Source organism: Podarcis melisellensis (assembly GCF_964234715.1).
Source record: "Podarcis melisellensis genome assembly, chromosome: 8".
Taxonomy (NCBI): domain Eukaryota; kingdom Metazoa; phylum Chordata; class Lepidosauria; order Squamata; family Lacertidae; genus Podarcis; species Podarcis melisellensis.
Genome location: NC_138540.1, coordinates 5187290 through 5215213, shown reverse-complemented (window position 1 = coordinate 5215213; position 27924 = coordinate 5187290). Strand labels below are relative to the sequence as shown.

General features: G+C 41.6%; 1 protein-coding gene across 7 annotated transcripts; it reads right to left on the bottom strand.

The window, feature by feature from the left end:
* Window positions 1–704: 704 nt before the first annotated feature.
* On the bottom strand, window positions 705–25429 carry TIA1 (TIA1 cytotoxic granule associated RNA binding protein). Of its 7 annotated transcripts, none has more exons than XM_081922563.1 (13): window positions 25175–25417; window positions 17065–17161; window positions 16144–16242; window positions 15759–15813; window positions 15553–15585; window positions 14247–14334; window positions 9532–9607; window positions 6985–7093; window positions 6486–6581; window positions 6312–6396; window positions 5509–5632; window positions 4083–4222; window positions 705–3650 (listed from the first exon to the last, which is right to left on the bottom strand). In XM_081922563.1, exons 1-13 carry the CDS (start codon window positions 25198–25200, stop codon window positions 3503–3505), a joined length of 1176 nt encoding a protein of 391 aa, XP_081778689.1. In that variant the 5' UTR covers window positions 25201–25417; the 3' UTR covers window positions 705–3502. The 7 variants fall into 7 exon arrangements, with proteins under 7 accessions (XP_081778689.1, XP_081778688.1, XP_081778691.1 ...); XM_081922562.1 differs by having other exon boundaries at window positions 4083–4225; window positions 25175–25415; XM_081922565.1 differs by lacking the exon at window positions 15553–15585.
* Window positions 25430–27924: the final 2495 nt, after the last annotated feature.

Sequence of the window (27924 nt, the reverse complement as noted above, 5' to 3'; positions counted from 1 at the left end):
TGAGAGGAAATAAGCAATAGTTGCATGGGTTGCTAGAGGCAGTGAAGGCCTCTATTCAGGATGTAGCCTTCTTTGGGTCTAGGTTCTGAAGTTTCCAGGAGTTTCTGGTCTAGGTTCTGAAGTTTCTGCACACCAGAAATACCCCTTAGGAAAGGCTCCAGAGAATATGAGCCTTTGGTTGGTTAGAGCTGCTTCTATTTCATAATATGCCACAACTCCCCATTTTCTATGAAGTGGTTGATGATCTCTGAAAAATATGACCTTATTACATTTGCACATGATGGTCAGCAAACAAAGCAATGTGTCACTGAAGAGTTCACCCAGAGTTGGAAAAACACAACCTGTCCAGTGTGAAGTAAAGATGCTGCAATCAAAAACCAAAGGAGTTCTGGGTTTGAACATTCACCTCTATGCCTGGTGAGAGATGCTCAAGGAAGAAGTGCAGGCAAGTGCCAAACGCCCACTCTTTATTTCTTAACACACATAAGAGAGGTGGTGTAATAAGGTCTCAACAGCCCTTCAATTGATTAAGGATGGCTACCCAAGACACTGGTTGCTCTTGCTAAGGCCTCCTTCAGAGTCTCATCACCCAAGAGAAAAAGGCTGGCAGGTAATTTAGATTTGGCAACTCAAGAGACCTTTTCCAGTTCCACTTTTCTCCCAAACCTGTGCTAGAATATCTGAACAGTAAAGTAAACGAAAGGTTAAGGATGAAATATGCAAGCTCACATCTTTTATTAACATCTTAATGGCTTTCAAAAGTCACGGCTTCTGGAGTGAAGTTCTTGAACTTCTAAACACAAGTATCAAAATACATTAGTTCAAACGAAGCTTTCAATGTTCATACAGAGACAAAAATGGGCTGCTACTTTTAAAAACAAAATAACCCCAAAACAATACCCCAGGCAGCTTTATCCTCCTTTGTTATCTGTATGGGGCATTGCTCTCCTTTACATTTACCGTATTTTAAGAAGACTCCCTTTTAAAACTGAAAGGCTGCTTAAACTAAAAACAAGAAGGAAAAGGGCAATAGAGAGAGAAAGAAATAGGCTCAAATGCTTCACCTACATTTTTTGTAGGGCCACTGGAGACGTTACAGCAGAGGAGGCTGACACTTGGTAAGCAACTAGTTTTTAATGTGGCTTATGTAGCAGAAGTGACCTCCAGAAAAGTATGAAAAATCCTAGTCAGAAGTAGCTTAGCAGTAACAATTGTATAACTGGAAGGGCCTCGTCCATTCATTTTTCTCAAAGCATGTCTAAGTCTGAGGAACTTGAGAATTTTAAGCCTTTAATTATGCTCAACAAAACAACCTGAAATTCATGTCTTTCCTGGGTGCCCAAACAGAGAGTAGGGGAAAAGCAACCAGCACTGACATAATATTAAAAGCCTTGTTTGTGTGTTTTTTAAACTAGGTAACAGTATCTCAGACAGTTCCAATGGCAGGAATTTTATTTAAGACAACTAAACCTGGGCAGTTCTATTGCTGAAAATACACACATAGAAATTCCAGTGCGGCACCAAACTCACCTCAAACCTATTCCTGTCCTCTTTTGAAAGAATTGTACAGGCAGAGGTGGTAAAAATAATTTTAAAGATATGTTTATGCAAGTTTAAAAGGCAGCAAGGAGGCAGAAATAAGAGTGGTCTATGAGTTAAAGCTGTCTTTTCAGTATACTTCACTTTTTTAAACATATGGGGGACCAGAACCTGCTTTCAGGGTAAAAACTGGTTTGTGATTGTTGTTTTCTACAGCCAGGTTTCACTGAACTCAAGCCATCTGGTTCTGCTTCCTTTACAGAATTCCAGTTGTTAAACAGAGTCAGGGACGAGAGTTTCTCAAGAGTCACCATGTTTTCTTTTGTCTTTTCCTCTACCCCCTCCCACTGCAAATTATATTTGTAGCAAACTTTCAAATTTTAGAACACCATTCACACCCAGCAAATCATGGAACACTTCCCAAAGGTGAGGCGTTGAAATCAAGACAAATAGGATTTTAACATCTCCAAAGCCAACCCTCTATCATAGGGTCACTTATTTCCATAAAACACATTTGTCATAGGACACTCCATATATCATAAACTCAATAATCCCTTGATACATTGCTCCACTACAACCAATGCAGAATAAAAAGCATACACCTCCATGGGCCCAGACAGTAACTGGGATAAATAAATATTACACCTAGGGGTAGCTTTCTTTTTTGCACTCTCTGAAGGCTAAGTCAAGGAGGTAGGATAGCAAGGGTTTTTTTTGGCCTCTGAACAATTAAAAATGCTTAATCCAGCTGGTCCTTCAGGCTTAACTGGAGCATTCCTCATACTCCTGGCCTGATCCGCACAATGCTACAAGCAATCAGAGCTCTACCTGTACATGCTAAATCAAGTCAAATTTACTCCACTTGAGTAAGAAGTTGCTAAGACCAATGTATTCTCTACATATTTGAAAAATGAGAGCATGACTGGTGTATTCAAAATCTAATAATGTATTGGATATTCACATGCAAAAAGCCAAAGTTTAGAATCATACTCATTAAGTCACACAGACCTCTCTGCCTTTTACCCTTTCAAAGAAGGAGACATACAAAAGCTGACCAACTTTTGTGAAAAATATTAATTTGCTAAAATAGTTTACATGGTATAGGATACATGTAAATGTAAAAACTGAGAGATTTAGAAAAGCTGGTTCATTAGAATGTGTCACATTTTTAATAATATCTGAAACTGGGTTGAAGTTCATCGGTGAAGATCTTTGCACAAACCCAACAGGGATTTCCCAGGCACCTTCTCACGTCTAACAACAGGAAGAGTTGGATCCGTTGGAGAGCTCTGAACAACTACGGCTGCCAACCACCAATTCCCACCGCCACCTCCATTTAATAATTTAACAGCTGACAGTAAGGCAAAAATCACTTTTTGAAAAATGTCTAGATACAAAATAATGTAAACCAATAAGTTATATTTGAAACCCCAGTATAACAAAAGTGAGGAGATGGGACACTTTATACAATAGGCTCTCTTTAGAACAGAATTGTGCACAAGCTGAAGATCACAATAAACCTTCAGAACTCACACAGTTTTGGCGTGTTTTGTTTTTGTACAACTTTTCATATACATTTTCAGTCATACTAGGAATGCAACTAGAACTGCACACTACTTCAGTGGAAAAAAGTTTGATATTGTGCAATATTCTGCCCCAATCTAAAAGTGGCAGAAATCCCTGCATTAGTTGTGTTTCAAACAAGGATCTTAAGAAACACATCTCAAAAGAGGAAAAGAAGGCAAAAGTTGGCAGATATCCAGCATCTAGTATTTCCTGTGTGTGTGTTTTAAAAAAAAATGTGGACAACATAGTTTCATGATTAAAAATAAATACTGTTTTCTGACTTTTGCACTGACTTGATTGGATAGGTTTTTTTTAAGTAAACAAAGGGTTTTACAATGCTCCATATATAGCCTCAAAGCCACCAGTTGTTCTATTCCAGAGTCTTTCTCTGTTCCTCTCACTGTGTTTCAAAACCTGCCATTCGATATCCAGTTTGACTAGTTAGAACGCTTCCATTTTGACCCTGTGGTGGGGGCGGCGGCGGTGGGGGCGGGGGCGGCACACCATAATTTGCACCCATCCATGCTGCAGAAGACTGTGTCTGACTGAATGAAAAAGGAAATGAAATAAAGCTTAGAAAGTTTACACAGACATAATGAACTGGAATCAAGACAACAATGAATGTGAAACCAAATATTTTATCACTTTATCCACCACCATTAGTCCAGGCCCACAAAATTAAACCACAGAGGATGCCTTCAGAAATTCATTCCTGCTTTCAGCACCAAATAAAGAATGTACAAAATAATTTCTAAGATATATGAAGATAGATTAGTTTGAGTGACCGCTGACTTCTATCATTCTACACACAGCAATGTGGATCAAAAGGGTCTATATTTTGCTTAGAAAGGACACAGAACTGCAAGTCCAATGGCCTGTTTCAGAATCCAACATAATATGGTCCATATGAGAAGTTTCAGAATTAAAGCCTTAAAGATTCCCTGGCACAGAGCCTGTACAAAACAGCAAACACTTACTTGAATCCCTGATTCCATGCTTGTCCATACATTCCATACGCAGGGACCTGCCAGCCATTAGGCATGTACTGGCCAATCTGCTGCGCATTTCCATACCACTGACCCCACTGCCCATAAGGCGGTGGGTATCCCACTTGATTCTGCTGAAAAAGTTCAAATTAAACAAAGTTAGAACATTGGTACAGGGAAGACACACAAAGGTGGATGGTTTTCAGTTACACTGCCACATGCCCCTTTGCCTTTTGCATCCTAAAGCTCGTGTAATCACAAACACAAAAGTGTTTTAGTTCGTACAACAAAGCTCATTCCAAAGACATGTATGGACTGTATTTCACAACATTAAATAATTAAATCATACCATGTTGGAGAGCTGAAGAATTTGTTATTTGTTCCATATGAAACTCAACAGTAGGAGTCAGTCAGACCAGTGGTACATCAGTGGCACATCTGCTCTGACATTGGCCTCAGGCAGAGCCAGTGTTAGAGGTAACAGAAAATAAATCGGGGATCTTACAGATGCAAAATATGTTCTCTACCATTATTTTCTGGCCCTCTTATGGGAAAACTATTGTAAGAAAGCTAAACAGCTAAATTTTCAGGCAGTGCAGTTAAACTGTGGAACTCGGTCCTGCAGGAGGTAGCGATGGCCATAAATTTTAACAGCTTTAAAAGAGGATTAGACAAATTCATTGAGTAGGTGCCTATCGATGGCTACTAGCCCTGATGGCTATGCTTTGCCTCCTACGGTTCTGAATGCCAGTTGCTGAAAACCACAGGAGGGGAAAGGGCTCCTCTGCTCAAATCCTGTTTCCTGGTTTCCCATATGCATCTGGGTGGCCACTTTGAGACGAGGATGCTGGACTAGATGGGCCATGGACCTGATCTAGCAAGCTCTTATTATGCCATCATAACTTCTGCTGCCCACAAAAATACATTTAGAACTCGTGCAGCAGAAGCAGGGGCTTGGACCACAAAAGCTAAATTAGGTAACTGAGGCACCAAGATTCAGCACTCTCCCATACAGCATGCCACTTCCACTCCCCATTTCCCAAAAAACAAGTTTGTGTCAGTGTGATAGCAACAGTACACAAGCCTTAGGATGTGTTGATAGGCCTGTGGTTAACCCTAAGATTATCTTAAATTTATACTTTTATTCCAAGAGTTCCACAGCAAAGAGAGCACAATAACTGAAGAAAGATCAACACATTTTCTAATGACCTTTTACACCTCCGGCCCCTATTATTTGTGTATGTTTTACAGTTGGATCCCATGTTAAGCAACATGTGGGAAATGATGCATATAAATGAAATGAACAACCAGTAAAGGGGTTTGTGGTCTAACTATTTAGGATGAAGAAACCTACCAGAACAGAATTAATTTTTTTTTGGGGGGGGGGGGACAACCCTTTTTTTTGGTAGACGCTTACCTGCTGGATTGGATTTATCATATCTGGTGTTTCTTTGCCCCAGTAACATTTCACAACATGTCCTTCTATAGTTGTGCCATTGACTGAAACAATTGCATGTGCAGCGCTTTCATGAGAATTGAACCTGTAACCATTTGAGAAAATTAATCAATAATACAAAACCCCGCCAAACATCCAAGTAATACAAATCCCTCTCACCAAAAAGCCATCCAACCATTCATTTCAAGGGATAATCTATGAAATATTGCAAGCGCATGTGTAGATCCTTCACAATGTATGACACATGCACAAGGCCATGGGGGGCACATCTTTGGGGAGAAAGGGCAGGATATCATTCAACATGTAAGTAAGTCAAGAAACTTGTGAGGGGGCTCCAGAGGAAATTGCAGGCCTGATACATTGGGCTGCTCAGCAATCATGGCATAGCAGGAGCAACGCTTTTTTTTTTAAGGTCTTTGTGCAAGTCAATGCCTTCCGGAAAGAGAATGAAGGTGGCCACCATCAGCCACCCCTCCATTAAGCCGCTGTATTAGGAGTCAGAATACTGAAAAAAGAACATCGGAGTAGCAGCTGTGATGTCAAAATCAGGTGCAAAACACCCAACAGCCCCAAGACACGCAAATGAAAGTTTTATGTGAATGATTGCAGGTTCCTGTTTCTTAGAAATAATCAACATGAATGGCAGGACACTGGAAGGAGTACACTTTAGGTCACAGTTTCAAAAAAGGATTGCAATACTTTAAACTGTACACTGTGGCATGGGCTTGCTAAAAAACACACAGGAAAGACAAACAGTATCATACCGTACAAAGGAGTATCCTTTATCTGGGAAGACCCGAATTTCCATTATTTGCCCAAATGGAGAAAATGTCTGGCGCATCAGCTGTTCTGCAAATCAGAAGACAGAAATAAGGATGTCAGGATATGGAGTTATGTACAACTTCCTAAGGCTACTAAAAACTCATGAGGTGCCATACCTGTTAGCCCTGAAGTAACACCTCCACAGTACACTGTGCAGTTGCTTGGACTGGACTGATTCACAACATCATCATAGGATAGTTGTTTGGCGTTTGCTGTTTAGGGGGAAAAAAGGTTACACAAGTCTCTAATTTGCCCACAAATAAAAGACCCAAGCATTTGTAGAAAGAATTGGCTGTCCATTCCCCGCAACTACCATGGCTTATGCTTTGCAATATATAATTACTGTTTCAATTTACAGCCACATTCTGCCCCAAAGGCTTACAATTCTATGTGGCCAGGGCTCCTGTCCCTGAACAATTGACAATCGAAACCTGCTTGTAAGGTGTTCCACCCAAACAAAATTCTATTCAGAGCATCAAACTCACCACCTAATGGGAGGCAGCACATCAATTAAATATACTGGCTATCCCTAGCCCTAGACTGTCAGTTCTAAAAGCTTATTCCAGGCTGGAGAGGAAATATCCCCATGTGTGTTTTGGAAGCTAAAATACTCACACTCGTATGTACTCTTTGGAGCTGGAGGTTTACGTGTTGCCCAGTTTGTCCTGATTTGTCTTCCACCGAGCCACTGTCCCCCCATCTGCTGAATCGCATTTTCTGCATCCTACAGAGAAAGCAAAACACTTTCAGAAGGCAGCTCTGTAAGAAAGAAAACTACTAACAATGCTAATTTATAGAAAAATATTTGTTTCAATTACACAATCGCTTTACTACACAAAGGCTGCAAAAGCATCAGATCAACAATTATATGTGGTCTCTTTAAATTTGCAAAAAATAATAATACCCCCCCCAAAAAACCCTCCAAATACAAAGGCAGCTTACAAAAGGCTGTTCTGTGAATAGCCCTTTTGTCCATAAATTTTCTCCAGATGCTCCAAGTACTTCATTATGCAAATGAATGCTAAATGGCAAATGAAAATAGAGACAAAAGGTGCCTCCAACAACCAGAAAAATGGGCTGGATCTCAAGTTTTATTCAGTGTGGATCCATTGTAGTGAAGTAACCTAAGTCAGTGCCATTTTAATATAAAAAATATCAACTTGCAGGTATAAAGATATGAAGCTCTATCATTCACAGGTAATCAGCTATCAAATTCTGAAAGACTACAATTAGACTCCAAACCCAAATAGTACTCATTGTTTGAATTTTCCTATTGTGCTCCAAGAACCTGCAGCTCCATGCATAGCCATGGCCATTTAGGGCCAAATTACACATGCGGGGCAACTGCATATATGCTACTCTGATTTAGTCTGGTCACATATATAATGGGGTTAAGTTGGTCTACCCTCCACATAAAAAGGAGCATGGGGGTGTGGAAGCAAAGCTCCCCACTCTTCCTTTGCCTTACCTTACTACACTTCCAGCAGTTTTCTCCCTGGGTGGCTGGTATCAAAGCAAGGCTCGGGGAGAAACTGCTTAGAAGCAGCAGAAATGTAAGGTGGGGGAAGATTGTACTTTCCTGCTTCCCCACATTTGTGTAAAGAGTACCCCCAACCATGCTTTGTATATGAATGGGTCAAACAATTGTTTTAACATGTGACAATTCTGCCTCCCCTCAACCAATCTTAGCTGTCAGGAAAAGTGAACTGTTACTACAGTTTTAGTATACTTTAAGCACAGTACGTTAGGGCATGTGTTCCACAAATGGAGAACAAAGGCTGAGGTTTTTTGACTGTAACCTCCTCCCAGAGAGAGGCTCATGCACTGGCTCCTAGATGGAGAAACAAGTGATCTAACTCAGAAACTCACTGCTCTTGAGAAAGTTATTGTCAGGGAACTGCCATCGGAGCTAGAGGTGGAGGCAAGGCTCCAAAGCGATGCTGGAGAAGGGCCCAGCAGGGAGAGAGGCAGCTCGTCGGCTAGGGAAGGAAATCAGCGTAACACCAGGGATAAAGGGGGGCAGATGGGGAAATCGGCGAGGGGGCTCCAGGACTCCTCGCCAGAGACCAACGGGGAGAGCACGGGTCTTCCGCTGCCCACACCCACCCTGCGCAGAAGACTTCCGCGCAGGGAGAGTAGGCGGAGACTTGGCATCAAAGAACTTCTTTGCTGGAAGAGGTTCAAGAAACGCCCACTGACGGATTCTGCTAGCGACTGAAACAGCCACGAAGTGAAGGGCTGTCCAGACAGAAAAGGTTTAACCAGGCAACCTAGCCAGGAGTGGCGGCAACTTACGCACGAGCAACCCCTATAACCATTACAGTTATGCTGCTGCAAACCATTTAAGACATAGAGAGCTGATAACCACTTTTGTAGATTTTTACCACCACAAGGTGATATGACTGAAAGATACCAATAGCAACTATTTTAGCATTTCAAGTTAATGTGCACTTCCATTCATTAAGCTTCATTCAGTATTATTGGCAGAATATTTTCAATTAGCTCTCCTAAGATAAAAGCAAGATTTAAAAGTGTCATATGTATTAAAGACGCACCATTTAATGGAACTACATACAGTACAAAAAAAAAGTCCTGACAGTGGAAAATGTAGTCTAAGATGTTTTCCCTTTACAAAAATCTTGCTCACAAAATAAAAGTATCTTCAAGATGCTCTTATAGTTACTTTAAAGTAAATAAAAAACCTATACAACCCAAGAGCAGTTAAAAGAAATCATCTAAAGTGATTCTTATTCAGCCATTTCATAGGATGATCTTAAGCTGCCCTGAGTATGCTGATTGTTACACCAGCACATAACTATTTAATACTTGCAGATAATTAGAATTTATCAGTGATTGCAGAAACAAGGGTAAGACTCTGGTACCATCTCCCTCCAAGGAAGAATAGATCAACTAGCCCCTAACAGGATTCAGATGCCCGGTAACCCCCATCTGGCATCATCAAACCCATCTCCATCCTCTTTCTTTCCCCACCCAGTCCTCTTTCCTTGTGATTCTTATATTTTAGATTGCAAGCCTGAGCACAGGATCTCTATCTTATTCTGAGTTGACTTGCCAAGTTAGTTCAGAACTCTGAGAACTCCATTAGAGTCTGGCAATGTTCATTTCTGGAAGAAGGGTTCTTAAGAATCAACATGCACTCACCCATTTATTGAAGAAAGAAACAAAGCCATATCCTTTAGATTTTCCTGTTGCCATGTCCTTAACAACCCGTGCATCCCTAAAAAGCAAAGAGAAGGCCAGTTAAACATAAAGAGAACAGAATCCAAGTGAAAATGTCTCACACGCAGCTCCTTTAATAAAATGAACTTCTTAAATGCACCAGCAATACATAGTCAAAGCAATTCTCCCTTTTACTAATGTTTTATCACAATAGCAAAAAATTAAACTTAATTGTGTAAACATGCAAAATCAATAGCTCTTTAAAACAAGTATTTTACAGTCGTTGGTTCACAGTTCAAAATGCTCTTACATACTGTTAAAAATACTACGCATGGTCAAAGCAGCTATTCAAAGGAATAACTGAGGGCATGTAGCTAACTAGCATATTAGCGAACGGCTCTCTTTAACCATGCAATTTATAAACTTACTATTGGCCAACACATTCTACCTACTTATTAGAAATAGAAAATAGAAAAAATGAAAAAATAGGAATTAAAAGGCATACGTCGCCTGTTAACTGAATTCTTTAATTTTCTCAGGTCAATTCGTTACCCCCTTTTTGGACTTGGGCAGCTGTAAATTTTGAGAAATTGACATTTTCAGAAATGGTTGCATTATGGAAGAAAATAAACACTAACATGTTTTTTCTTTTTTACTATACACTATTAAATAATCTTTTAAAGACTGCATTCGTAATTAACAATCATACAGGACTGATTGAAAACTACAAAGTATATAAAGTAAAAAATTTATAAAAGTAAATAGAAAAACTACAACGTTTGTCCACTGTGAACTGTAGCTTGCAGTTAGCCATGGCAATGCTGTCCATTCTTCAGAGACATTCTGCAAAATAACCAGAGCCCTATTATTTGAGATTGAGTGAAAAAAGACAAAAGACCCAGCTACAATAGCTAAACCCCACTGGTGAAAACTCTGTTTCTATTAGCTATATGCTTCTCAGGCAATTTGTATACATGACTAAATGGTCAATAACATTTTCAAACACACAGGCCTACTTTGCCCTCCCCAACCCACAAGAATCAGGCATTTATTACACACAAACACACACAAACATAGTAAGAAAGTCATGCAGTGTAACTAGTGTCACTATACAGCAATAATGCGAGAGGCTGTATGATGCCAGACGGTCATCAAGGGAATTTCAACACACGCTACTATTGCATCCTGTATGAAGAAACTTGATTTAACGAAGGGAGCTAAATAATGCTGAGATCACTGAAAGTCCCAAATAAAATTTAAAAATGTCACTCCATGGAAAATAACCTAATTTTAACAATGCACATATGCTTTCAAGAGTTCATTAGTCTAAGTTAAGGCTATGTTACAAATTGCCTGAGAACAGCCACTTTAATCATGACATGGATGGTTCTCTCTGCACATCTTAAAGGGGGGGGGGAGAGAATCCTCTATACCAAGGATAACCAACTCCCATCAGCCCCAATCAGCATGGCCAATGGTCAGGGGTGATGGGAGTTGTAGTCCAGAAAAATCTAAAGCACTACCCGTGGCTCTATACTTACCCCTCAACTGTCATTCTTGAAAATGACTCAAGAACTTAAACAATTATTTTCTCTCAGCTTTAAAAATGAAAAGAAACTTTTGCCTATATTTTGTCTTTTAAACAGTGTGACCATTTGTAACATTTAGAATTATAAACCAGCTATTCAAAAAACAACTTTGAACATTTACTATTGGAAAACTTTTAAAATGAGGGGTTTTTCACTTTGATCTGTGTCACATTTGTTTTCTATAGATTAACTTGATAGGATACAGTTCACAGGCTTAAAGTAATGATCTAAGTGACAAAACACTGTGAATCCATAAAAATATGTCAAGTCCCAGTTCTTCCTTTCCCAGCAGCTGCTTCAGAGGTAAGAAAGTGCTCATGAGAGACAAGGCAGTAAACTTGGCTCACTCATGGCCAACTTATTTTTGGAGGGTTGATGGAGGGGTGGGGAAGAGTCTGTGGGCATTTATTTCAACCCAATATTAACTCTGTCTTCCCTGCTCCTAGTATATCAGCACACATTAGTTCCACCGTACAGATTAGGCTTAGATCAACAGCAATCAGTCAATGCAGCTGCATCACTAAGCAGGAAGCCAACCAGAAGGTCTTAAGTGTTTGTGGACTTATTCCAACAGAAATGTAGTGTGGAATGTCATCAGAATACTAGCAGAACTCTTAACTTTAAGAAGGAATCTTGTTAATGCAAGCAAAGTGGATTTTAATTTTATCAAATTAAGCATACCAGAAGCACTCTGATTTCAAAGTCACACAGATGCTTAAGCCAAACTAAAATTCATGGGACTAAAATATTTAGCACTTGCTTTGCTATCACGGCCTTTGCTGCCCTAGGCCTTCACTGATAAGACTTCTGCGAACTACTTTGTACCACTTTGTGTATCAGCAGACAGCTATAACCCAGAGAATTTCAGGTCTTACTCAAATATGGAAGCACATTTTGGGCAGATGCTACACAGAAGTGGGCTGGCCTCATGTGGCCTTTCTGTAGATGAAGTGGCATTTCTTGGGAGCAGGGATTCCAGATCCTCCTACCCAGCTGCCCCCACCTTTTCACTCCTATGGTCTGAAGCCCCTACTAGGAGGCAGCAAGTATAACTATTTAATGTAGCCTTAAATAAGATGACTAGTGTATATGGGTGGGCCACCTTTTAGTACTGAGAGCCAAGTGTTGAGTTTCATAAAAGGGTCTGTGAAACTGATAACTTTTACAGTTTGTATATCAACTGTATTATTTCCTTGAACAAGGCTGCTATCGTCGATTGCCTTGATTCTACAGTACTCCAAGTTACTATGCTCAAGCACCCTTTAAAGGTTTTAGTGTTTGTGAGTATGATTAGGACTTCTTTACTTACCCTCCTTGTTTCTGATCCTTAGTGTTTGAGACATGTTTTGAGCAAAAACTCTTCTTCAAAGAAGGCTAGCAAGAATATTCACTAACCAACATTTCTTTATATGATTGTCCAGCTTTTCTGATCTTCCCCTGAAGCAATGCTTCTCCTCAAAACATGTCAGCAACCTGAAGTTCCTGCTGTGTTTGGAAACCCCCAAGGCCTACCAGTCTTGCAGCAGTAGTTGCAAGCCCTTCTAGCTGTTGATTACATTGAAACAGACCAGGTGACCACGGCAGCTGTTAGGCTAAGTCAAACCTTAGGGAATCCAGGAATACATTCAGGCTCCTGCCTCCATGTCCCAACACCTCAAACACAGGTATAACCAGGGAACCTCTTGGGAGGAGGAACTTTAAACAAAGAAATTCCATTCCCCCTTCATTTGGCCCAGGCTTGGTAACACTCCTTAGCTCTTGGTTGCAAGGACAAATCATGTACACAGGTACTAACAACAGGCTTTGGAAGGGTAAGTTACCCTCCCACCCCCCTTTTTTGCTAGGATAAGGAACCTTTTTGACCAGCCATATAGAATGGGACTCATATGTACAATAATGCATCTCACAAAGTTGGCTTGAGTGCAAACACACTTGTGCCATAATACATTCGTGAGTCTTCTAAGATGCTACAAGGCTCTAAATTGCTTTTGTTTCAAGAGACTTATATGATTACCCCTCTGGAAACTGATACAATCTCATTGTGTTATCAGTTTTGAGATTACCTTCCAACCAGTTCTGAGAGTTGGTTGATATACTTCACAGCAGTAAGCAACACTTGGAAGAATTAGTGACAGATAAGAACAAACGTCCAAGAGATACACTACGTCAGGGGTTGCCAATATGGTGCCCTCCAGATATTGGGACTCCAACGTCCATCAACCCCAGCAGCCAGCATAGCCAATAGGACAGTTGTAGTCCAACAAAATCTGGAGGACACATTATGTATCCCTGGCACTACATCTTGCTTCCATTTAAGCAGGTCTGCCTGCATACTAAAACAAGTAATTCATAACATGCTACATTGATCTCCATACAGAAATCTTGTTCTCAAGTTGCTGCAATTATAATTCAGTCACTGATGAGGATTTACATCAGATCTATCAGGAAATGCTACCAATGAAGTACTTACAATATACAAATATTACCTTGCAACTCAGCCTAATTGGTCATTGCTATCAACAGCAAACTTCCAAGTCCTAAAACTAAAAAAATGTTTCTCCACGGAAACAATACAGCTGGTTCCCTGGTATGTTACACACACTTTCACATGCCTTCCAAACTAAGACAATGACTGAAACCGAGAAACTATACTGGAGGCCGATTTCTAGTTTATTTTATTTAATAGAGCACCCATTTCACAAAAAGCCAAAATCTTATAGGCCATAACTTCTATGAAATCTGATATTTATTAAAGCTGCTTTTATAAGACTATGCAATGCCTTTTCATTGGTGTAAGTCACCCAGAAATCAGCTTTCCCTTAGAAAACCCCTTCTAGATTATCTAGTAATTGGATAATGAAATGAATCAATACTGTTTTTAAAATTAAGTTGCAAGTCTAAAATACAGAAATATAAATCCAAAGTCTAGAAATTCACATTCAAATAAAGCAAGATGAACTGTTTGATAGCTCTGATTAACTACAAAAAGATACAACTCTTTAGAGAATATAGGTATCCTTAAATATACTGACACTCTTAATCAGCACATTTTCCTTAGTTTTAGCATCAAATTCTTGCCCCCATTATCTTTCATAAGGCATTACTTACGATATTCTTCCAAATGGTGCAAAAGCTGCTTTAATATCTTCAGTTGTAATTTCTGGGCTGAGGTCTCCAACAAAGACATGGAAGTGGTCTTACCAAGAAAAAGAAAAAGAAATGTACAAGTTTGCAGAGAACTCATGGAAATACAGGATAGGTTTGCTTTTTTTAAAAAATAATCTTGTATCAATTTCCATACATCTGGAAACTACATGAGAACTAGAATCTTTTTACCTAACAGATAACAAAATACATTATGGTTTAATATATAACCATGAACAGACATGATAGTACGCAATTACAGAAAATTACATATAACTAGAATTTTTCATTAAATTATATCTGTAGTTATTCATAACAGAAGCTATACTTCCATGAGAGCTAAGTCCATTTAGTCCAAAGCCAAAAAGTTATATTACAGCCTTATTTAATAATGCTAGAGTTTAGCCTTAATTATACACAAGTTTAACAATAATGAGCTAAATATGTCTACTGGTTCTGCGAGCAGAACAGAGTAGGATTTACACAAACCAGTATGGACAATATAAATTACAAGCAGCTCAATCTTAGTCATATTTGGTGAAGAACAGTCAAAAAGATACCTTGCATTGCAACAGTTTGATGTTAAAGTATTTGACAGTTTTCTGAAAAGCCAACAGTTTTGGTTGCCCAGCCTTTACACCATGTGAATCCATGTGAATTCAAAGTATGTGAAATCCATGAGCAAGTGAACTAAGACTGAAGGCAACAGAACGGAAACAGTAATCCCTTCACAGTTTGTTAGAGCCATTTACATAAGAACTGGTTGATACAAAGATCTCATATCTAAGGACTTTCTTCATACTCACATAAAGCCCATTTTAATTATCATCACCTCTAACTGATTTCAATGCACACATGACACTTTACATCTCCACCTTGGAAAGTCTACTTTAATCCTTCCCCAAAGTTTTAAAGTTCTAAGGCCAGACAAGTAGAGAAGCAACACACTGGGTTGCATAGGAGCAGAAGGGAAAATGATCCAATTGGAATAGCAATTTTGATATACCACAAGGGGGGCTTATGGCCCAGCACAGCCAGCAGCCTTGAAGGAAGCTGGTTATCTTAACCTCACAGAGAGGGAAAGAATTCTTACAGCAATAGCAGCTTTATTGGGGTCAAAGGGCTTAAGAGTCAGCAACAGTCCACATCCTGATCCATTGAGAGAGGAGGGAGAAATCTTGTGACAACAGAACAACCCCCCCAAATAGCTTCAGGCGGTTAGTGAATACCCCTGAGAGATTTCATTTTATGTTTAAGAAGATACAATTACCTTGTGAACGCAGTGTGTTGACAACGGTACTACCTGATGACAAAGATTAGATTTGTTCTTAAGTTTATTAACACAAACACATTAAATAATATCTTAGGATAATGATCAAAACAATAGGGCAAATATTTGTATGATGCTTATTGCTTAACATTTAAAACACTTTTGTGCAAATAAAGAGTAATTACTAAGAATTGTAAGGAACTTACTGCTGGTATCTTTCTTCTGGCTGCTGGGGGTTGTTGCCCAGTTCACTTTGACCTCCTACAAATAATATTTGCTAAAATTATATTCAAGGAAGTTATGTTTACATAACCCACAAACCCTCAGAATGTAGTGTGTTTGACAAATTTGATTTATGTTTTATATTATTTTGCCATATTTAATGCAAAATATGCTCCCACCCTATTTCATGATAACTTTTCACTGTACTTAAATTTATCTATATGGTGTGTTTTTTAAAATTTAAAGTTCTACTATATACAACAGGATAAAAGTTTACCTTTAGATCTTCTTCTTTTTACAAAAGCGGTTTCATCCACAACCTAAAGCCACACTTCTGCTCCAACTCACCCTTTAGACCTGAGAGCTTACCTTACCCATTATCTTCCGTCCATTCATAGCCGCTAAAGCTGCAGCTGCATGTCGATGCTCATAGAACTCCACAAAACAGTATGGATCATTTCCAGCTGTCTGTGTAACACAGAAAGGAAAGCTATCAGAAACCATTGCTGAGCCATCTCAATGTCTGTATTTTGTTTTATGATATCTCCCAAGCAAGCAGCATCATTTAAGTCCACAATCCTAGGTACTATTACTATTATTTTGTAGGATTAGCAGAAAAAGAGAGTTCCACAGCAATAAGTAAGATTTTATGCCTAAAGTGTTAAAAAAGTGGGTTGAATCTTTAGACCTTGTAAATTATACACTGATTATTTTTAGTGGAAACAGAGTAGTTTGAAAACTACTTTTAGCTTACTACTTTTTTCTTAGTTCTTTTACTTGTTCGTTACCCTTCAGTTTAATTTGTTTTACTGAAATTTCTAAAGGGACGGCAACAACCTGTGAAACTCCTGGGGGAAGAAATCTAAACCTTGTTAGAATCCTCAAAACCACAATTTTTGTGGCGCTGTGGGTAAAAGCCTCAGCGCCTAGGGCTTGCCGATCGAAAGGTCGGCGGTTCGAATCCCTGCTGCGGGGTGCGCTCCCGCTGCTTGGTCCCAGCGCCTGCCAACCTAGCAGTTCGAAAGCACCTCCGGGTGCAAGTAGATAAATAGGGACCGCTTACCAGCGGGAAGGTAAACGGCGTTTCCGTGTGCAGCTCTGGCTCGCCAGAGCAGCGATGTCACGCTGGCCACGTGACCCGGAAGTGTCTTCGGACAGCGCTGGCCCCTGGCCTCTTGAGTGAGATGGGCGCACAACCCCAGAGTCTGGCAGGACTGGCCCGTACGGGCAGGGGTACCTTTACCTTTACCCAAATTTTTTGTGCAGAACATAACCATTGCATTAACTTACATCCATGATCATTTTGCAATTTTTGCATGGTCCAATCTGGCTGAAGAGCTGGAGAATTAGGGCTTCGGTAACATCTCTTGACAAATTCCCCACATACCTGCAAAAATTATCCAAATTTTAGATCCATGGAGGTCTGAGTCTCAAACAATGAAGACCTGTTTGCCCTGAAGGAAGGGAGAAGTGAGGAAGTCTAGGCCATACCACTAGCTCATGACAGAACTATCAAGGAGAATTGTTGGGGCAGCCCTCACCCATCTTCCCTGGAGCTACCTAAGAAAGACCTGTGTGAGCAACACATAGCCTGAAGGACTCTGTCACACTGCATTTTATTTGTTTTCGTATTTTAAACCACTTTGGATTCCTTGGCAGAAATGTAGTAAGTAAACTAACCATCATAGTCAGACTTCCTTAATAAAAGAAAAGTAACTATACCTTCCAAAGCTAAAACAAAAATAAGCACTCAATCACAAGAACAGGATGCTCAGAAGTTAACAAAAGAGGGAGAAGCAGGCTTGAAAATGTGTGCAGAACAAGGGAGGATCTTTTCACTGTTACTAAACCTAAAGGCTGAGAACAGGTGAAACCACAATACAGTATTACTCAATATATTTGCTGCACAAATTACAAATGCTATAAAAAAGCTTGCAGAGCAGTAGTACAGTACAGTGCATTTATAAGAAAACTAAGTAAGGTATTTGTATCCCTTTCTCCATTTATATCCCTCCACAAAATCCTTCCTAAGACTCCAGGTTTACCTGACCACTATCAGCATCAAGTGACCAAATTTAAAATTCAGCACCAAATGCAACCCCATTTTCAGCAGGCATAAATTCAATTCAGGCTTACCAAGGAAGAAGAGAAAAATAGACAGCGCACTTAATATTGCGCACTTGGTTCTTCCTTTGAAGTATGAACCATGTGATGTTAGATGACTGACAGTTGTCAACCCCATCAACATGTCAAAAGTGACCTGGGGTGGGTGGGCCAGATCCATCCACCACTGTTTATGCTTAGGTGGCCTCTAGACAGCAGGCAATCCTTGTTTTGCATGGGGGTTACGTTCTGGAACCCCACACGCTGGCGGGGCCTGCGTAAAGCATTCTGCCCCTCCTCCATGCTGCCCTTTTAGTGACATTTGAGGGTCACTTCTGGGTTTGACCCCAGGCACACATGTGCAATCGCGGGTCAATCAAATGCACATAAATCAACCCTTGCCTGGTTATGTACTTAATTCGTTCCGGAGATCCGTTCTTAACCTGAAACTGTTCTTAACCTGAAGCACCACTTTAGCTAATGGGGCCTCCTGCTGCCGTGCCGCTGCCGCACGATTTCTGTTCTCATCCTGAAGCAAAGTTCTTAACCCGAGGTACCATTTCTGGGTTAGTGGAGTCTGTAACCTGAAGCGTATGTAACCTGAAGCGTATGTAACCCAAGATACTACTGTATATGTATTCAACACATAACTGCCTTTGAAGATGGTTCAGAATTTTCATGTGGTACAAAATGCACTGTCTTGATGGTTAATGGGATCAATACAATTTTCATATCTAAAGCCTATTTTAAAACAGTAGCAGTGGCTACAGAACCAAAACCACAGTATTGATTTTAAGCTTTAATGACCAAGATAGTATGAGTTCTGATTATCTCAGAGGCCACCTTGTCTGTTATGTGCCTAACCTGAATTAAGAACTACCAGTGAGGCTTTACTAAAACATTCCACCATATGTGGGGGTTACCGGTAGTTTAAGGAGGTCTGAGCCGAAACATCCTCAGGAACTTGGTATGATTTCCATTTTTACTTCTTTATCAAAAGGCAAGTTAAAGCTTTCGCTTTTTCATTCTGCCTTTGCGAGTTGAATTATTAGCCTACACCGCTTTATTATCTGATGCACACTTAAGCTGGTGTATTTTATTTTGTTCACCATTTTGATAATTTTGAATTGAAAAACTGCATTAAAATGTTTTGAAAACCAAGAGTTGCATTCCATCTTTGCCAAACCTCTCTGGGTCTGCAAGCTGATGGTGGGTGAGACCTCTCACATGCACATACTCCAAGTAAACCCACCAACACACAGTCTTAATCCCCAAACAACTGTCCAAGGGGATATAATTTTTATGGGGATTTTGACTAGGGAGGGTTAACCCTTTTCTTACCAGTTACACAAAGATTATCCACCTGCATTGCAATTAGGCTTGAAAACAACCTTCCAATGGTACCAACAGAAGGTTGCTTTCAAGCCTAATTGCAGTGTGGATAGGACGGTTAACTCTTTCTTCTGAAGCTGGAACCCAACCCACAGAACAATCTCCAATGCCACAAATAGGCTTTCAACCCTGCCTCCTACTGGCACTGATAGAGCAGCAAGGCAAGTCCCAGCACCATGGAGAGCTCCAAGTGACCATTTTGCTCCAAAAAGAGCTGCAAACCTTCTGGGGAACTGTGAGCCACTGCTTTCAAACCTGCCTCTCCTCCTGGCAACCCAGTGTCTCCTTTAGGGCCAACTCACTGGCAATTCTCCTGTGCTACTATCTCCCACCTACTGCATCACTGGAATGGTGAGGTACTATGTGAGTAGCTTAGGTCCTCAGGTCCAGGGGGATATTCCTGTGAAAGACCTCTATGGAAGCTGGTGCTGTGGGAGCTGGGTCAGTTGGCTCCTACCTGCCAGCCTCAATGCTCCCCTGATCTCCAACATCAGGCTCATTGTCTGGACTGGCTCATGAGCTACACTCTGTAGCCCCCACTTGGCATCCTGATCTCAACACACTTGAACTTACATACTCTTCTCTCAAATGCCTTAATTTGTACTTTCCCTGAAGTGGGATTCACAATTAATCAACTATTTGAAGGCCAATACTTGCCATATAACCTAAACTTCTTTTCAGTGCTGAATATTTAAGAAAAATGAAAGCAGTTTATTTTTCCCCCAGTTCAAAACAGATGGCTTTGCTTTTTAAAATGATTAGGTTAATATTAAATAAACTGGATATAAGCATGTCAGTCATACAATTACTCTCTTAATCAAATCAATGCTTCCACCAAATATATTAAGTTAAATGAGGCTTTTTTATATAGAGAATCAATATGATCAATCCTGAAATTTAATTATTTATACCTACTAACATAGGCATTTCATTTTCGCCTCGTGAAAACAAACTGCTTTAGTCTCTCTAGTAGCTACCAGGCCTTCATTTGACCTAGGCATTTAACTTTTGTTGCTACAGAGTGAAGCAGAAAGGAGCACCACTGGAAAGAAGAAAAGACAAAAATGTCCAGTGCAATGGTTCCTGCATTTCCTCACAATGTGCTAGTCATAAGAAAGACATTGTTATGAACCTATTTTCAATACACCCCCCAAAGGTAAAAAAGAGAAAAGTGCATAAAATGTGTAAAAAAGTAAGGCAAAGGACCATTGAAATGGGACATACAGTCATGGGGGGGAGTATTATGTAGTTTTACATATTAGTTTTGTTATGTAGCTTTACATATTACATAATAACAATCATCTGTGGCCTGACAGGTCTTAAAATTAGGTAAAAGAACCTCAGATGAACAACACATGCCATTACACAGTATCATGATTTATTTAACAAAAATAAAACCAAAATGGAGAAGCCATGTGTGAAAAACTAAGTACACCCTTACTGCTTCCATAGGAATAAAGAAGCTAAGTAGCAGAAGGTGCTGCTAATCAAATGCACTTGCTTAACTGATCATGAGCAAGTGTGGCCACCTCTATTAAAGTCAAAGTTTCAGCGGTTTGCTGGTCTGGAGCACCCAGGTGTGTTTTCACACAATGCCAAGGAGGAAAGATGTCAGCAGTGCTCTTAGAGAAGCAATTATTTCTGCCCATGGAACAGGGAAGGGCTATAAGGCCATTTCCCACCAATGCAAAGTCCATCATTCTACAGTGAGAAAGATTATTCAAAAATGGAAAATAGATGCCCCAGCAAATTCACCCCAAGGTCAGACCGTGCAATGCTCAGAGAAATTGCAAGAAACTCAAGAGTTAGGCTCTACAGCCACAGGAACTGGGAGCCTAGCAGTCACTGAGTTGACCATGAATACTGTATACCAAAGTATTTGAGAGTCAAATGTGAGGCCACCTGCCCAACAACTGAAGCTTGGCTGAAACTGAGTCGTGCAACTCTACAATAGAATGGCTGAAAAAGAAAATAATCAAGGTGTTGCAATGGCCCAGTCAAAGTCCAAACCTCAACCCAATTGAAATGCTGTGGCGGGACCTTAAGAGAGCTGTGCATTGACAAATGCCAGCAAACCTCAATGATCTGAAGCAACGTTATAAAGAAGAGTGGGCCAAAATTCCTCCACAATGATGAGTGACTGATGAAGTCATACAGAAAACAATTACCGTACTTAAAGTTATTGCTGCTAAAGGTGGTTCTACAATCATTGGGTATTCACACATGGCTTCTCCATTTTGGCTTTATTTTTGTTAAATAAATCATTACATGGTTTAATATGTCATGTTTTGTTCATCTGAGGTTGTATTTACCTAATTTTAAGATCTGCTAAGGAACAAATGTTTATGTCCTGGTATGTAAAACCACAATTCAAAGAGGGTGAATTTTCTTTTTCCCATGTTGGTAGCCTGAGGAAGTACCATCCACCTTGGGCCTGCCTATAAAAAGAAAGTCTTCTAGAGTGACTGACTAGGGCAATGCCCACTGTTTCCAAGAACTCTTCTGGTTGTGAGATTTTTGTGGGTGAACTAAGAGTTTGTTTTGGACCCTGGGTGAGAACTCAAGAGGCTGTTAGGGAGGGTGTCAGAAGGAAAATGAAATGATATTGATATATATTAGGAACTTTGTATTAATGTGACATTTTTATACGTAACTATTTTTGGAATATTTTAAAGTTGTCACTTCAGTTTTCTGTATAATGCTTAAATATATTTTTAATATATTAAGCGGTCCAGAAACTATGCAAGCAAGCAAACGGTCCAAAGGGCTGAGGAAGGCAATAGTGCTGCAAAACAGAAAATGGTGATGGTGGAGAAGAGTGCTGATATAGTACAGAAGTTAAAAGACAATAAACAAGCCACTAGTAGTTCAGCCACAACCCTTATCCGCAGCATGAAGGTAATACAGATCTCCTTTACAGAGTTAGTCTCTAAGGATTATTCATGTTATTTAGAAAATATAAATATGTCCCTTCAGTATTTATTGCCAGAGTGGCTGACAAATTATAATAACAGAAAAAGCTACCAAAACAAACAGCAGACAGCGTAATAAAACAGTTGATTAACAGAATTAGCAAAATTCATATGGTATTTCATAACACCAAATAAAAATATAAATGGTCCTGACACTCCGGGGACAGTGTACCAATAATGGTGCAGAACTGAAAAGCCCCCCCCCTCTATGGCCATGACCTGCCTCACCCTCAAAAGGTGGGGGCACCCAGAAAATAGCATTACATTAATAAACAAGCAGTAGGGGACACTTCCCTGACATTCCATTGGGGAAGTCCCAGTTAATAATTGATCAGCTACGTTTTGGACTAAAGAAACACCTTCCATTGGTGGCTGCATACTGTTGGAGAGAGGGAAAGATGATGGTCTGCTCTATTATGCCACTCAGAGCTACAAGTGGATAATACTGTATCATTTTTGAATGCTGCTGCATATTTTGTTTTTAAACCGCACGTAAAAAATCAATTACTGTACCCAAACCTAACTATGGGCAACAGATTTAATCTGACATTCTTCCACCGTTTACTCCTGCCTTCCACCCCCTTCATCCACTGGCTCTCTATCAGAAAATATAGTCTGTTTACTAGTGCTGTAGCCACAGGAGATCAAAAAGTGCAAGTAGGTGAATGGAATTCCATGCAAATAAGGAGTGGGCTAGCAAGGGAGGATGGAGAGCTCTGTCATAGGAACACAGGCTAGCGCCTTATATAGTCAGACCACTGGTTCACTTAGCTCAGTACTGTCTACACCACAGGTCTTCCAATGGTGTGTCAGGACCCTAGTGGTTTGTGGCCTTATTGAAGATGGGTCACAACAGTAGCACTGCCACCCTGCAAATATATTGTAAAAAATTAAGAAATTGGTCCCCAAAGGCATGTTTGAGATAAAAGTGGGTCCTGGGTCTTAAAAGTTTGAAGATACTTGGCCAATACTGACTGGCAGTTGCTTTCTAGGGTTTCAGATGCTCCACCTCTGTGTCCACCATAGAAACCAAGCAGGCTATCAGAAGGAAAACCTCCTCCAATGTATTCAGCACAGAAATGAAGCTGTCCATGGTGTTATGAGGTTTTGGGAGGTGGGTAAGTTGCACGCACCACTAAAGATGGGTCCTTAAGGGAACAAAGGGAGTGGCTCTGTGCCAGAGGGGAAATGGGGGGGGCGCTACCTCCCTCAACTGTCTCTTTCTTAGAAAGACAAAAGGCCAGAGTTGAGAGTGGAGTTATGTGAGCTTAGAAACTGGATGCAAAAGCTGTAAACTGGAAAGGCAGAGAGAGCCAGGCCTGATTTCTGCTGAGAGAGAGAGCCATGTTTAATTTCTACCCACAGGCTGTGGCTATGGGAGAAGCAGGACTCTCTTGGGATGTTAATGCTATGAACCCCTCCATCATAGGCTCAGGTTGTATATTTGCGTAAATAAAGCATAAAGATGCCACTGTCTCTGCTGTTCCTCACTCCAAAAGGAAACACGAACTCTGAATAAGCGTCTGGAATCCCTAGAATCTCACTCCACTCACAAGATTGGAGTAATATGCAACAATACGGTCTCTGCAAACCCTCAGGCAGGCCTATAAGACATTCTAGTCACTTCTTTAAGTTCCCTGGGGACCAGAGACTTGTAACCCTGCCTATGGAGCATGCGGTGCTACAGAGATAATAACCAGTGCAAGGATTCTAGCTATGCACACACTCATCAGCTGTACTGCTATCAGCTGTTCGGTTTTTCACAAGGAAATGTTTTTTCAAATCTGAAATGGAGACTAGATTCTATCCTAGAACCGGGAGATGTAGGTTCAAATCCACACACTCCATCAAGCTTCACTGAGCGATCTTCAGCCAGTCACACTACATGCACCCCAGGCTCTCTCTCTGAGCCCAGCCAACCTTACAGGGTTGTTGTGGACAAAATGAGTGTGCTGTGTGGGGGTGGGAGAACCATATCTGCTGCCCTGAGCTCCGTTCAAGAACAGCAGAATAAAATACTGTATATATATATATTAACAGTCATTAACATAAAAGAGCAGGCCAAAGTGGGGCCATCCCGTCCAGCAGCTTGTTCTCACAGTTGCTAACCGGATGCCTCTTTTGGGAAACCCACAAGCAGGATTCAAGCAAAAGAGCAACTCTCCCTTCCTGTGGTTTCCAGCAATGGATATTCAGAAGCACTGCTGCCTCCAACTGGGGAGGCAGAGCATGGGCTGGTTAATAGCCATCTATTGCCATCTCCTCCCAAAATTTGTCCCACTCTTTTAAAGCCATTTAGGTTGGTGGCCCTCGGTGCCTCCTGCGGGAACGAGTTCCGTAGTGCCAACATTAGGCTTCGCTGGCTGTACAGGAGCTCTCCGTGTTGAGAGAGGGGGGAAACTTCCCTCGCTCCGCTTTCTCCACGCCATGCGCGGCTTCATGAACTTGTCGCTTCTTTCCTTCTCCTTTCCGCCACAAAGCTAAAAAGGCTCAAATGCTGCAGCCTTTCTTGGGGAGGGGGGTCGCTCCACCCTCTTGATCATTTTGGTTGCCCTTTCCCATCCTTTCTCGAGCTGAGGCGAGCAGAACTGTGCACCAGAGTCCAACTGCGTTCGCCCCATAAGATCCATCTAACAGTATTTGTGGTACTAGCGCTTTTCAACACAGAAGCTCGGTCCGCTGCCCGAGAGGAGAAAAGGCCAAGGCCACCCCCCCCAAAAAAAATAATAATTTAAGAGGGGCGAATGCTTCCCCCTTCGCCTCCCCCCGCCCCGGTTTTTATGGGGAGCCGAGGGGTGTTATTCGCCCGCACAAAAGGAGAGAGAGGGGCAGCGGGGGAGGGGAAGGCGGGAGGGGGGGAGGGGGCGCAACGTGGCTCGACCCCTCCCCCTCACAATAGGCCTCCTCACAGCCTCCCTGCCGGCCCAACTCACAGCGTCTTGGGCATTTCGTCCTCCATGGCGGCGGCGGCGGTTCCTCTCCCTCCTCAGCCCTCCAGCCAGGCCTGGTCACAGCCGCGCCCGGCTCGCCGCAGGCCAAATCCGCGCGCGGGTGCGGCGGGGGTGCGGGGCGGGAGGCCTCCGGGGAGCCCCGACGACGGCGCGGCGGACAACAAATCCGCCGCTGGCCTCTCAAGATGGCGCTGGTGGGCAAAGAGAGGGCCCGGGCCGGCCGACGGAAAGGACCGTCGGCGCATGCGCCGCAAGAAGGCAACCGCGGCGCCGCCGACCAACGCGCACGCGCGCTGGCGCCTCCTCGCCAACCGCGGCCGCTCTCTCGCGCCCGACGTAATCCTCCGCCGGCCTCTTTGCAGCTTCTTCGCCTTTCTCTTGCGTACTCTCGCGAGATTTCTAAGCCAGTCCGTGCGTCTTAGGTGCGGTTTAAATCTTAGGAAAGCTTAACCCTCAGCCCCGCGCGCGCAAATCCGGCTTCACGTCTCCTTTACAAATAAAAAGAAATCCAACTCCGCCCCCCCCCCCGCCAAACTAGTGGGATACTGAATAATAATATTGCTTGGATTAGTTGTGGTGGTGGTTTGTTTTTGTGTTTTTTTTTTACACAAAATGCTTTTGCGCCGCCCGGGAATCGAACCCGGGTCGCAAGAATGGGAATCTTGCATGATACCACTACACCAGCGGCGCTGACGAGAAGAAGGGTGGGAAATAGATCTTAGGAAGCAAAGCATTTAACAATAAATCACAGGTATGCAGAGGAACAGTGAAAAAAATGGCAATGGACACTCGCCACTCTCTTGCCAATACTAACCCTTCTGAGCCTGCGTTCATTGTACCTGGGAATAAACCCCGCAGAATGGTAAATGGGACTGACTTCAGAGCAGACATCTGCAATCCTACATTTGGAGTAAGATCCAGGGGGGTCTCGCCCCCCCCCAAAACGAGGAAAACAGTGTTTATCTGGTTCTTTGATTATTTGCAAAATGCATGCAGTACTTTTTATGCAAATCCAGCAGCATAAGCTCTCTGTGCAGCTTCCACTGACAATCAAAACAAAGGAATGCAAAGCAAGGTAAAAGACTATGAAATTAAGACCAGCATAAAATCCAATACTGTACACTTTTCAAAAACAGCATGAAACGAGCGCAGAAAATTAAACTTGTACAAGGACTCTGAGTAGCACCCAAAGGAAATAAATCTTAAAATTCTAAGAATTCCCAGAATATTCTGAAATCACTAAGTTTTCCCCATTTATTTCAGTAGGTTTCATTAGTAGAACCTTCAACAGTTAACATTACTAATAGCCACTATGGTTCATCTTATTCAAACTTGTTTTCACTGAGTATGCAGAGTAGTTTAATATATTACAGCAATCTCCATTGCAGGCACACACTAAATATTTTAAATTTTCAAAATGTGCCAAGGGCTGCAATCCTATGCAGAAGTGAGTGGGGCTGAAGAAGAATTGGTGATACCCAGCTTCAAATCTGCATTCAGCCATCAAGTTCACAGGGGAGAGTTGGGGCTAGTTGCTAAGTTTCAGTCTAGCCAGGTCTACCCTATAGGGTTGTTGTTCAACTGAGATGTCCCCAATATGTGTGTCTCTCCATTTCATCAAACCCTGGGGAGATAGTTGTGCAATTCTGGTCCCCTCATCTGAAAAAGGAGATTGTCCAGCTGGGAAAGGGTTTGGAAAACAGCAACCAAATTGGCCAAAGGGATGAATCGGCTCACCTAGGAAGAAAGTCTGTTCCACCTGGCCTTTGGTTTTGACTCGGTCTGACTCTTATGTTTCCCTCCCCTTATGGTCTTGATTTATCAGCTATTTTAAAATGAGGCTGCATTTTAAATTGCATTATAACCTTGTATTTTAAATTGGTTTGGGTTTTTTCTCCCTCTCTTTCCCCCCTAATATGTTTTGTTGTTGTTTAGTCCTTTAGTCGTGTCCGACTCTTCGTGACCCCCTGGACCAGAGCACGCCAGGCACTCCTGTCTTCCACTGCCTCCCGCGGCTCGGTCAAACTCATGCTGGTAGCTTTGAGAACACTGTCCAACCATCTCGTCCTCTGTTGCCCCCTTCTCCTTGTGCCCCCCATCTTTCCCAACATCAGGGTCTTTTCCAGGGAGTCTTCTCTGCTCATGAGGTGAGCCTCAGCTTCAGGATCTGTCCTTCCAGTGAGCACTCAGGGCTGATTTCCTTCAGAATGGACACGTTTGATCTTCTTGCAGTCCATGGGACTCTCAGGAGTCTCCTCCAGCACCATAATTCAAAAGCATCAATCCTTCTTTATGGTCCAGCTCTCACTTCCATACATCACTACTGGGAAAACCATAGCTTTAACTATACAGACCTTGTTGGCAAGGTGATGTCTCTGCTTTTTAAGATGCTGTCTAGGTTTGTCATTGCTTTTCTCCCAAGAAGCAGGCGTCTTTTAATTTTGTGGCTGCTGCCACCATCTGCAGTGATCATGGAGCCCAAGAAAGTAAAATCTCTCACTGCCTCCATTTCTTCCCCTTCTATTTGCCAGGAGGTAATGGGACCAGTGGCCATGATTTTAGTTTTTTTGATGTTGAGCTTCAGACCATATTTTGTGCTCTCTTTCACCCTCATTAAAAGGTTAATTCCTCCTCACTTTCTGCCATCAATGTTGTGTCATCTGCATATCTGAGGTTGTTGATATTTCTTCCGGCAATCTTACAGTAATTCCAATTTGGGATTCATCCAGTTC